This window comes from Sorghum bicolor, chromosome 1 (assembly GCF_000003195.3).
Source record: "Sorghum bicolor cultivar BTx623 chromosome 1, Sorghum_bicolor_NCBIv3, whole genome shotgun sequence".
Classification (NCBI taxonomy): Eukaryota; Viridiplantae; Streptophyta; class Magnoliopsida; order Poales; family Poaceae; genus Sorghum; species Sorghum bicolor.
Window position 1 is genome coordinate 74,550,989 of NC_012870.2, and position 12,409 is coordinate 74,563,397.

At 43.1% G+C, this 12,409-nt stretch overlaps 2 protein-coding genes across 2 annotated transcripts; one reads left to right on the forward strand and one right to left on the reverse strand.

Moving 5' to 3' along the window:
• Positions 1-4,078, forward strand: LOC8081898 (NADH dehydrogenase [ubiquinone] 1 alpha subcomplex subunit 13-B). The gene is made up of 3 exons (XM_002465666.2): positions 1-409; positions 3,445-3,516; positions 3,606-4,078. The coding sequence occupies exons 1-3, from the start codon at positions 195-197 to the stop codon at positions 3,748-3,750; spliced, it is 432 nt and encodes a 143-aa protein (XP_002465711.1). The 5' UTR covers positions 1-194; the 3' UTR covers positions 3,751-4,078.
• Positions 4,863-5,395, reverse strand: LOC8081899 (L10-interacting MYB domain-containing protein). The gene is made up of 2 exons (XM_021453359.1): positions 5,096-5,395; positions 4,863-5,000 (listed from the first exon to the last, which is right to left on the reverse strand). Exons 1-2 carry the CDS (start codon positions 5,393-5,395, stop codon positions 4,863-4,865), a joined length of 438 nt encoding a protein of 145 aa, XP_021309034.1.

Consider the following 12,409-nt stretch of genomic DNA (forward strand, 5'->3'; position numbering starts at 1 on the left):
CCTCTGAATTGACGAGTCACTCTCTCACCGAGGTTGAGGATTCTTGATTTCTCTAACCAAGTGACCCCAAATCACAACGCAATCGTCGTCTCCCACCCTCCAGTAACCCTAGCGACAGCCTCGGCTCGTTTGATCCCCGCGGGGAGCTGTAGATCTGCAAGCGGGCGGTCCGGCGTCCGGATCGGGCAGCGAAGATGACGGAATCCCTGGTGCGGAACAAGCCGGGGATGGCCAGCATCAAGGAGATGCCGGTGGTGCAGGACGGGCCGCCGCCCGGCGGTTTCGCGCCCGTGCGCTACGCCCGCCGGATCCCCACCTCCGGGCCCAGCGCCACCGCCATCTTCCTCACCACCTTCGGTGCCTTCGCGTATGGCATGTACCAGGTCGGCCAGGGGAACAAGGTCCGCCGGTAAGTGCGCACCCGGCCAGCTCATTCAGTTGCCTGCCTATTACATTGCGCATCTCATTTTTTGGCAGAGGCAGCTTGCTTGAAATTGGTGGTAGTATGTTATAAGCTCGGGAATGGGTTAACTATGATTCGTAGGCAAATGCACGTATCACGTTCCAATTGATATGTTTTTGAGCGAGTCTGTAACTGATGTAACATTAAGTCATTAACCCATACAAAGTACTAATAGTTGCCTAATTTCATTATAATCAGATCCTTGTGATTTAACTAGTCTACTGTGGTAAGAGATGGTAATCTCAGTCAAATCAATGTTTGTTCATGTGGATACTATGCCTTCTGAAAAATGTGTTTTAGTTTAGTGAACTGCATCCTGTTATTGCTACAATGCAGCTTCTTAGTTGCACATCCTATGCATAATCAACAGAAAGAAAAATGATTGTCGAATGCTGCCAATCTTAGGTGATGAATCAGAGAGCAAGAGAGATGCAATTGCAATGGACTTTTATATAGACAACTAAGTTTTAAGTTGGTTACTAAACTGTATTGGGACTGTCTTGAATACCATCTACTCGTGTGCTAAAATCATTTAGTTATGGGAGTAGAGATGAATTGCAGAATTAGAACGATAGTTTCATTATTGATCATTGGAATATCGTAAGCCCTATTCAATCTTTGAAACTCTGGCATCATTTTTGGCAGAGGCAGATTTCTTAAAATTGGTGGTAGTATGTTATAAGCTCTGAAATGGGTTAAGATGATTTGTACACAAATGCATATATTATGTTCCGACTGATGTAACATTAACGTATGCAAAGTACTGATAGTTTCCTAATTTCAGAGGAACCAGATCCTTGTAATTTAACTGTCTGTCTAGCAGCTAAGAGACGGGCAATCTCAGTCCAACCAGCGTTTGTTCATATGGATACTATGGTGTCTGAAAAATGTGGTCTAGTGAACAATGCATCGTCTTAATGTTACAATGCAGCTTCTTGGTTGCACATCTTATGCATAATTAACAGAAGAAAAATGGTTCGCGATGCTGCCTATCTTAGGTGATGAGTCAGAGAGTCAGAGATATGCAATGGACTTTTATATATGCAACGTTTTAGTTGGTTACTCAATTGTATCGAGATTGTCTTGGGCATCATGTACTCGTGTGCTAAAATCATTTAGCTATGGCAGTAGAGTTGAATTGAGGAATTCGAATGATGGTTTCAATATTGATCATTGAAATATTGTTAAGCCCTATTGGATTTGCGAAACTCTGGTATCAGTTTGATTCTTAAAATTGAACTGTGACACCTTCTAAGTTTGATTCTTGGTCTAAAACCTATTCTCACCCTAAGACATAGTGGTTTATGGCCTGTACCATTGCTATCAGTGTTCAGTTAATAAAAAGAACAAAACTATCCTAATTTGTATATTTGAGATTCCAAAGTTCAGGGTTGAAGAAACTGAGAGATGCTACAGTCTAAGGCTGAAATGGGGAGCTCTCCTTATGCATATTTAAAAACTTAAAAAGGTTTCATAGTTGCCACCAGTGTTCACACAAACATTTGTTACATCGGCACCACTCAGCATTACCAATTCTAGCCAAAAATCTCCAAATCAGAGTTGCCATTGCCCACAAACCCTGCTGCCCACAAGCCTGATTTGCTGCCATCTGCACCCAATCTCATATGTGGTATCCCAATCTCACTGCACAGAGCCTCTTCTGGCAAGCCTTGCCGTGCAGCCATCATTAGTGCTTGGCAGTAGCAGTGCCTCCACCTCCGTTGCATCCCCCGCCATCACACCTCGCTTTTATCTGCCATTGTGTTCTAGTAACAAGAGGACGACTGGGGGAGGGGGCTACCACCAGGGGCATAGAGCCAGCGGCCTTCGCGGCAACAAAGGCTGATGCCCTGTGACCCCAACATCACAGTGTCACACTCACACCTAGCAGCAGTGGAGATAAAGAGTTGGATGCTCCGCAAGCTCACCACACACAGGAGAGTTTCACACCTAGAGGCAGTGGAGACAAAGTGTTGGATGCTCCTCGAGCTCACCTCACACCGCTCTCCTCCCTGTCCCGAATCTTTTCGTCCCCCAATAAGATAAGAGTATATCAGGAAAGCATCTGTTATGTCCCTCCTCTTCATTCATCCATTACCAGTTTTCTCCACCCAGAAACACTTAAACACAAGAGCACAACCATTCTTCTGTGGGTGGAAAATTAATCTAATGAGAAGGTGCATGATGAGCCGTGCAGAAAACTGCAAGCTGACTGGTATGTGTGTGATGCATCTAGTGATAAGGTCATAAATTTGAAAACAGAGGAATATGGATTGTAATTATGTCGCAATATATCTCTATTTGAAGAGGGGAGAGATACTGAGCTGAGCCAACGAACCAATGCTATGCTGGATCACTTTAGCTAAGCTGAGAAAAAAAACACTGATATGAGCAGAGGGGCTTATGAATTATCATGACTCGGTTTGAAGATGTGAGAGATTGGAATTGAACCCATAGAAGAGTTGAAGTACCAAACTTGGACTTTATCCTTTGTTTATAATGGATAGACTTATGGTGCTAGCAGCCTACCGCCTCTTTCTTCCTTTTGTTATGTTTTTTTGGTGACCTAAGGAATGAGCAGACTTGTCGCAAAAAAGGTGAATGGGCAGACTTAAGCAATGGACTTATGTGTTTTTTTCCCTTTTCTATGTCTTATATTAACTGTTGACCAAGCAAACTATTCTTTCACAGAGACTTATAAATGCTATGGCATGACACTAATTGTGCTGCTAAGTTTTGCCTGGAATACTCATCTTCATGTCATGCCTTATTGCTTTGCAGTGTTTACTAGTACTTGTGCGATTTTTCCATCTGTTATGTGTTTGTGTTTTAGCGTCACCAGCCTTAAGTGCTAATTACCACGACTCTTCAAAAAAAAAGTGCTAATTACCACCTATTAGTTGATATAATTTCTACGTCCATGCTGTATAGACCTTTATCTCATCAGTCTTAGCTTCATGGGTGTGAAATTATGCTTGCAGGGCACTCAAAGAAGAGAAAATTGCTGCTCGTAGTGCTATACTGCCAATGCTCCAAGCTGAAGAGGATGAAAGGTACTATCCAATTCTGTCTGTCATTATCGTTGGTGTTATATTTTCTCTGGCATTCACATAACAATTAAAGGTCGATGGTGCTCATGTAGATTTGTCAAAGAGTGGAAGAAGTATCTTGAAGAGGAGGCGAGGATCATGAAAGATGTTCCAGGGTGGAAGGTTGGCGAGAGCGTGTACAATTCCGGGAAATGGATGCCCCCGGCTACTGGTGAGCTCCGCCCTGAGGTTTGGTAAGGGCCTGTTGTAGACATTGAGAATGCCATCATCATGTCGTGAGGGCATGAATAAGGCTTTCAAACCTGGGCATCCTTCAATTTTCACTAAGGAACAGTTGCTTAAACACATGTATTTGTTGTGCTCTTATGAAATTTGGCTGGTTAATAATTGGACATATGAAGCCGACGTTTTCTCTCACCTATGCTCGTACCTTGATGTAACATGTCCTTGTCTGATATTGCTTCCCAGCCTCTTGTGTTTCTTCCTGTAGTCATTCCGAACGTGAATCCTTGTTATTGAAGAAGGTATTTGAATATAAAGAAGAAAAAACTGCCTGCTTCTTACATATCCGTGGTGTATTTTGTGCAAATTTCCACTGGCGATGACGTGCTTGCCGTTTTGGCACATCATGGTTGCCATTTCGATTCTCAGGGCATTTCAATCTCAGGGCCTGTTTGAAACGCGGGGGGAAAAAATTCTCTTCCTGTGTTTTTACTTGTGAACCTTGTTTAGTTCCCAAAAATTTTGCAAAAGATGAATAGTACAACTTTCGTTTGTATTTGACAAATATTATCCAATCACGTACTAACTAGAATTAAAAGATTCGTCTCGTCAATTTCGACCAAACTGTGCAATTAATTTTTATTTTCGTCTATGTTTAATACTTTGGGCCTGTTTGGCATGGCTCCAACACCACGCAGAGCAGCTCCACTCCAGAAATCCAGCTGGAGCTGACTCTGAGTGAAGTTAGAGCTGTCTGATAGAGGTGTTTGGCTAGAATAGTACTCTGAGCTCCAGAGTTTTGTTTTATCACTGTTTTGCCTATTTTACCCTTGCCTTCAATCACATATGCACCTGTGACTGTTTGGTTGTTTGCTTTGAAATTGAACTATGCATATACGGTACATTCTTGAAAGTGAGGACGTGGAAAGGTAATTATGGGTAAAAAATATTTGATGCATATAAAATAAAATTCAATAACGGATAAGATAATCCAAAATAATAATTCTTACATAATTCGAATAATTCATGAAATCAAATAATCCGACATACAAGTCCAACCAAATAATCCGAAGATACAAAGCTTGCTTCATTAGGAACACGATTACATTAATTCAAACATGATTATATTAATTCCAAGCTAATGCGATGGATGTAGCCAAACTATCACGAAATGTGTCCATGGTCACAATGCCTTGAAAACAAATTGCTAACTCATCTTCATTTTGAAGCGGCTGCTTCCTAAACTTCCCACATTCCGGAAAATCCTGGAAATATGCAAGATAAGAACACATATTAGGACATATCAAACAGCAGTTAATTTAAAAAGAAGGTGATATTCATAAAACAGCAGACAACTTACAGCTCTAGCTTTCTTCCACCATTCATCGTCCATATTAATAGTGCCATTATTCCAACCGATTCCTGTTTGCATCGTCGTTAGCTTTCTCCATGCCTTGAAATCTTCCTTCAATTTGTCCCACTTGTTCTTGATTTGGTTCTTGGTCAGTACAATACCCGTACGATCTTTGAATTCTTTCTCAACCTCAGCATAACCCACTGAATTCAAGAATGTATTTGGGCGATTTCCTTTCTCAACTTGCTCAGCCATCAAACCACAAAGGATCCGAGTGTTCTCTATGTTCCAATCAATTTCTGGCATCTATACCAACTCAACACAACAATTCACAACATGGCCTATAGAGCTACAAATTCATCTCAACGTTCTACTAGCACAGGAAAATTCTACACAACATGTTCTCTAAAACCATGACCTCACTGTTCTAAAAAAACACACAACATAGAGATGGGGATGGGGATACCTTGCAAGGTTGAGGGAGCGTCGGTCGCTGGTGGGGATGGAGATACCTCGACCCCTTCTCCTTCGCGCGGCCGCCGGTGGATGGAGAGGTGCTCTTCTTCCCCTTCTCTAGGGTTAGGGTTGAGGATGATCTTCTCCTTGTCTTCTCCTTCGTCGGCCGCCGGTGGGGGATGGAGGGAGGGGGCGGGGAAGAGAGGCGGAAGGAGCCGGCGGGGAAGAGAGGCGGAGAGGGGGGTGGCGCCGCCCGGCCTGCTCGCCCCTAGAAGCTGGCGACGGCGACGGGAGCCCTGTTCGCGAGTCTGGGAAGGGGACCGGAGTCTCGCGAGTCTGGGAGGGGATGGGAGTCGCGGGGGCTGAGAGAATAGAAAAAAAAAACGATTCGCTTGTGTAACTAGTGGCAATTGCGGTTAATTTCACCCCAACTCCATGTCTTGGTCTGTTTTGGTCAGTTTCGGAGTAGGAGAAGAGGTACTCCGAAAATTTGTACTAGAGCTCCAAAAACTCCATAGAGTTGGGCTGCTCCAATATTTTCTGGAGTTGGGGTGTTTGGCTAGCTCTACTTGACTCTAGGGTGGAGTTCGGAAACAGGCCCTTTATATATGCGTCTAAAGATTTGATGTGACGGAAAATCTGAAAAATTTTGTAAAATTTTTTTTAACTAAGGCCTTGTTTAGTTGGCAAAAATTTTTGTTTTTGACTACTGTAGCATTTCGTTTTTATTTGATAAACATTGTTCAATCACGGAGTAACTAGGCTCAAAAGATCCATCTCACAAATTACAGATAAACTGTGCAGTTAGTTTTTATTTTCGTCTATATTTAATGCTCTATGCATGTGACCAAAGATTCGATGTGACGGGGAATCTTGAAAATTTTTGCGAACTAAACAAGCCATAAACAAGGCCCCGATTCATGTGAAATTTCTGAATGAATCCCTGCGTTCCAAGCACATGTACTCACCGCTGGACGCCAGCTCTTCCGAGTATGGATCGTCGGTTCACTCCCTTCGGGGTTGAATGCATCTTGGTACTGGCAAGCTTGGCAGCGACATAACAAAGCCTACTGTGCAAGAATTGATGGCTTGACGTGCCTCTGCCTCTGCCTACGAACTCCGGCACAGCGTTGACCCGCTCAAGGCCGGAGCATCGGCTCGGGCGCTCGGCACATCGCAGGTCGCAGCAGCGGGTCAGCACTCCGCTCACTAATCGTCCGCAGCTCTGTAATCTCCGTGACTCGTTGAGCATGCGATGTCGAACCAGGACATGGCGTTACAGCAACGTTGCGCGCTGCGCGCCCAACATTTACTGCAGCGTGCATGGCACTGTTCCGCTGTCGAAGTTGCAGGGACGGAGAGGCAGGCGCACGGATCCAGAGGCAGATGAGTGGTCGACAAGGCCTTTTGTCCCAAGACCAGGTCTCCGTCCATGGGCCATGGCCATTGTCCCTGTGCCAAAGGGAGAGACGTTCCCCTTGTGGCTGCCTATGCCTGGCAGGAGCTGTGGCGCTGTGCGCTGTGCCCGTGCATATATACAGCAGCCATTGCTGCAACTCCTTTATTACCGATCTGGCTTCTCGTGTCCCAGCAAGCCATGCATCTGGGCGGCCATTGCTGCCGTCCTGGTCTGGTTCCTTCTTCTGGGCAGTGTAGCCTCTTTTCTGAACCGTTTCGGCGTTTCCACAGACGATGCATGTTCGAGACATAGGACCGCCGTGCAAGTAGGAGTACAGTGGTAGAATTGTAGCAACCTTTTGACCTTTCCCTTGGTAGGGTCTTGTTCCTTCCGTCGCAATTGATTCGTTTGTTTCACTGGATTAGCGATGCCTATTATTGCCTCCTGACTAGGCTCGTCCAAAGGCTTGATTCCAAAAGACGTTACGGCGTCGAAGGAGCTATGCTATCCCCATCTCTCGACCTTTCCGATGCTACTACCTAGTACAAATCAATGCTCCTACTCGGCAGCGGCGCACCTGTTCCTGGAGGCTTATCATTTGCTGCTTGCCGCCATCTACTTCTTAAATCCTGAGAATCTTCAGTTTAGCCGAATCAAACAACAATTCAGCCCATCTCAAGACACTCTAATGATGCCATTCGCAACACCTTCTACTCCTAAACAGGCTAGGATTAGGCCTTGTTCGGCTGGTCGTAGAAGCAGCTAATGCTCATACTGATTTATTGTGAGAAAAAAAATATTATTAGATGGGTGTAAAATTCTGGTTAATAAGTCACCAATTGATTTCTCAATGACAGCAAAGGTACTGTACTATTACCTTTTACCTAGTATAATGGCAACGTTAAATTATGGCGGTTGTACTGGCTGTTGCCCACCCTGTCCTCAGTCCTCTGTAGTACACTACTGCTGTTCTGATCAGCGACTAGCTAGAGCCGCACTGTAGAGCTGCGGTCAGCGCCCAGGTTAGGCAAAGGCAAATAGGATCCTCTTGCCCGCCATTTCCTTCTTTGTGGACAGTAGCTATATGGGGTTAACATTATTGGTGCACATCACATGCATCGGGCATGATTTCCTTCCCCTTTTGCATGCCCCTGTCGTGGCATTTTTCTTCTGATGATGTCTACGTTGCTGCGCATGCAGTCGCTTTTTTTTTTTGTTTCACAGAATGTTGATAGGAGCCAAAGAACGATGAAAGAACACGAAGGAATGGCTCAGTGAACCTAAGATACCAAGGCTACTACCATCAATGAAAAAGTATACTATGGTCCTTGTATAGGTTTAGCTACTCTAGTCTTTTATGTTTACACGCAACAAACGCTACTACATAAAGGGGCTGTTTGGTTTACTGCCACCGTTCGCCATGCCTCACCTGCGGCAGCCACAACACCGAGGCTGTTGTTTGGTTTTCTGGCCATGTGCGCCATGCCATAAAGTGTGGCTGCCATCATCCTGTGGCTGCTGTTTGCTTTTGGTTAATTTTGTGGCTGCCGTAGCTGTTTCCAGTAAAAAAACTCGCCACCAGTGTGGCGGCCAAATTCACCGCCACACACGCCACAAGTTTGTAGCATGACAGCCATGCAAAAGCTGGCAGGGCCATGTGTGGCGTGGCAAGTTTCGGTAGTGAACCAAATAGCCCAACTCCATATTTCAGCTCCGACGAAAGGAAACACCGAAACAGAACCTCAATGCTGCAGAGCAGAATCCTCTGAGTGAGAATTTATTGCTGATAATTAAATTGTGGTTTTTCAACAGAACGGGTATGTAATGCCCTGCAATGTGAGGTAACTTTCGTATATTGTCTCTGTCAGATCTTTTCAATTCTTTTTTCCAATAGGATGCCTGGATGGCTCTTCATCAGACTCTGCCCTGCATGAACATTTTCAAATAGTCTGGCGAAGAAAATAAAATAGCCATTGCTCCTACATAGACACACAAGGTAAGTTTCTTTATTGCATATGGCGAAAACTGACAAAATAAATGAAGCTATTGACGTGCCATTCATTCCTCATTGCCGAAGGGCAAAGAAATACTCTGTTTGGTTTGCACTGTTTCTAAGCTTGCAGCGTTTGCATGCATGGAACTACTATTTAGTCTTGAAGAGCCACTGGATCATTGATAAATAATGGTCAGTGGGGAACATCCATCGTCGTGAACCATTCGATTTGGGTCGCAGTTTCTTTATCCAATTTTCAGCTCTTATCACATCATATAGCAGAAAAGGTCATCTTCATCTCCAACTTTACTTAGAAGTTGATTCTCCTTCCTCAATCCTCAGGCCTTGTTTAGTTTCTTCCAAAAACCAAAAAAATTTCTAAGATTTTTTGTCACATCGAATCTTTGGACGCATGCATACATAACTAAATATAAACAAAATAAAAACTCATTGCATAGTTTGTCTGTAATTTGCGAGACGAATCTTTTAAGCCTAATGATTGAACAATATTTGTCAAATAAAAACAAAAATGCTACAATAGCTAAAACCAAATTCTTTCGCGAACTAAGGCCTTGTTTAGTTCACCCAAAAACTCAAAAAGTTTTTAAGATTTCACGTCACATCGAATCTTGCGGCACATGCATGGAATATTAAATATAGATAAAAATAATAACTAATTACACAGGTTGTCTGTAATTTGTGAGACCAATCTTTTGATCCTAGTTAGTTTATAATTGAACAATGTTTGCCACAAATAAACGAAAATGCTACCGTGTCCAAAAAGTTTTCATTTTGCCAACTCAACAAGGCCTAAACAAGGCCTCGGTCATAAAACCGAATTTTCGATACTCCCTAACTTAATATTCCGAAATTGCACTTCAACGGTTTTATAGTAGCGGGTTTATCCGATATGGTGTCAAATTAGACAATTTTTGACATTCCCTAACTTAACACTCCTAAATTGCTCTTGGACAGTTTTAGTAGTGGTTTTTATCCGACAAGGTGTCACGTTAGACACGTTAATATATGACACTATATCAGTCACGAGGGAGATAACCGAACTACGTTGATAATTTAATTTATGGATTGAATAAACTTTATACAAAAAATTATAGGAATATTTTCCAAAACGATAACAAAAAACTTTTCAAGAAAACTACGCAATTAAAAATCCTAAAATTTTGGTGTAATGTTAAAAAATTGTTTCATGTATGAAAAATACGAAACCAGTTTTATTTTTTTAAATGATGCCCTATTCTTTGTGCATTGCCTGAAATTACTTAAATTTAGTAAGGTCTTCTTTTGGTGCTTTGTTACTAGATACTCTCATTATCCATTTTAAATAGGCTATGGTGATCCAGACTACGTAGAAGATTGTGGCTTCGGCGACAACAAAAACGATGCTGGATAGGACATGCTCCATCAGCTAGATGCTACCGTATCACAAACTAATTATATCCAAACCAACACTACTTTCTGTCATAGCTTATTACTTTCAAAAATATTTTATAAAATTTTTCACATTATCTATCACATCGAATCTTACGACAAATGCATTGAACATTAAATATAGACAAAAAAATAACTAATTACATAGTTACCTGTAATTTATGAGATGAATATTTTGATCTTAGTTAGTTTATTATTGGATAATATTTGTCAAATATAAATAAAAGTGCTATTATCTCTATTTTGTAAATTTTTTTGAGTAAACAAGGCCCAAATGAATGCGTATGATCTCATTTATCTTCCTTGCGGTTGACGTGACACGAGGTGGTATGTGACGCAACGTCCGAAATCGTTGAACGAGCAAGTTCGTCGGGGTTTGAAAAGTTGGAAACGTCAAAGGCGATAACTGTCGTCTAAAAAAAGGCAATTTAACTAGAGGAGATTTGTTGAAGTTCAAGAAAGGCCTTATTTAGTTCCAAAATATTTTGGGAAATAAATACTGTAGCACTTTCGTTTGCATATGATAAATATTGTCTAATCATAAACTAAAAAAATTCAAAAGATTCGTCTCGCAAATCACAGACAAATTGTATAATTAATTATTTTTTATCTATATTTAATGTTGCATATATGTGAAAAGTTTTTAAAGTTTTGTAAAGTTTTCTTGGGCCTTGTTTAGTTCCAAAATTTTTGGAATTAAATGAGCACTGTAGCAATTTCGTTTCTACGTGATAAATATTATCCAATCATGGATTTATTAGACTTAAAAGATTTATCTCGCAAATTACAGAAAAATTGTGTAATTAGTTATTTTTTATCTATATTTAATGCTCCATGCATGTGTTATTGTTGGAAAAATGCTCACTGCACTCCCCAGCAACACGTGAAACGAGAACCTTTTCACTCGGTGCCGTGAGAGGCTGAACAGTAACAAACAGTGGGCTTAACAGTAGGTGAAAACAATGAACGCTCTCCCTTATTAATGACGGCGTCATGCCCCTTATATAGGGCTCAGAAACCGACCTAATGACATTTACAAAAATGCCCCGTGACGGTGGGGGAATATCCCAGCATATTCTCCTATTACAGTCTACTGACTCCAAGTCACTCGTGTAATTTCACCCTGCAAACCCCACGCGTCCCCTGTCTGGGGCTTCAGCTGGTCGGAGGTTCGGACCCTCCACCCAGTCGCAGATCCTTCGACACTTGAAACGTCGGAGGTTCCTTAGTTTGGGCGCGTCGGAGGTTCCTTGGCTTAGATGCCATGGAGGTTCCTCAGCCCGCTTGGATGCCGATCCTTCGACGCTTCTACGTCGGAGGTCCCTCAGCCTGGACGCGTCGGAGGTTCCTTACCTCCGCCGCGTCCTCAGCCATCCCCGGACTTGGGAGGGTCGGAGGTTCCGCCTTTCTCTGCTTGTGAGCCTCCGACGATGTTAGTTCCTGCGCACACTTAGCATGATAAAATGAGTCATCAACGTCAGTTCTTTCTTCAGGGTCCTCCGCACGTATTCCTACGGAGGCTCCCTGGGTGAAGGATATCCTCCGACGTCTCGGAGTGAAGGATATCCTCCGACGTTTCGGGGTGAAGGATATCCTCCGACGTTTCGGAAGTCGGAGGTTCCTCGGGTAAAGGGCATCCTTAGACGCTACTAGGGGGAAGGATGCGACCATCCTCCAACAGTTCCCCCCTTTTTGGGCTAATGGCACTCCTGCGGTCCATGTGCTCAAAAACATGTCACGTTGCGGAGGCTACGAGCATGGTTGTTGCCTTCCCCCCTGGTGCGCAGGATGTGTTTGTTAGCATTGTCGGAAAAATTTTCCTTTTACTTAGCCATAAATTTTCTTGGTATGTTCGTTTTGCCAGGATCCTCCGAACATTGTTGCTCTGATGACCTGATATCCTTCACGCGTTAGATTGCGGAGGATGTTATATCCGTTGGAGTTGGGGAATCGCAACGGTCCGTCCGATTCCTCCGCTTTTAGCCGTTGGGCGCGGGGAATCGCAACGGTCACGTTGCCGCAG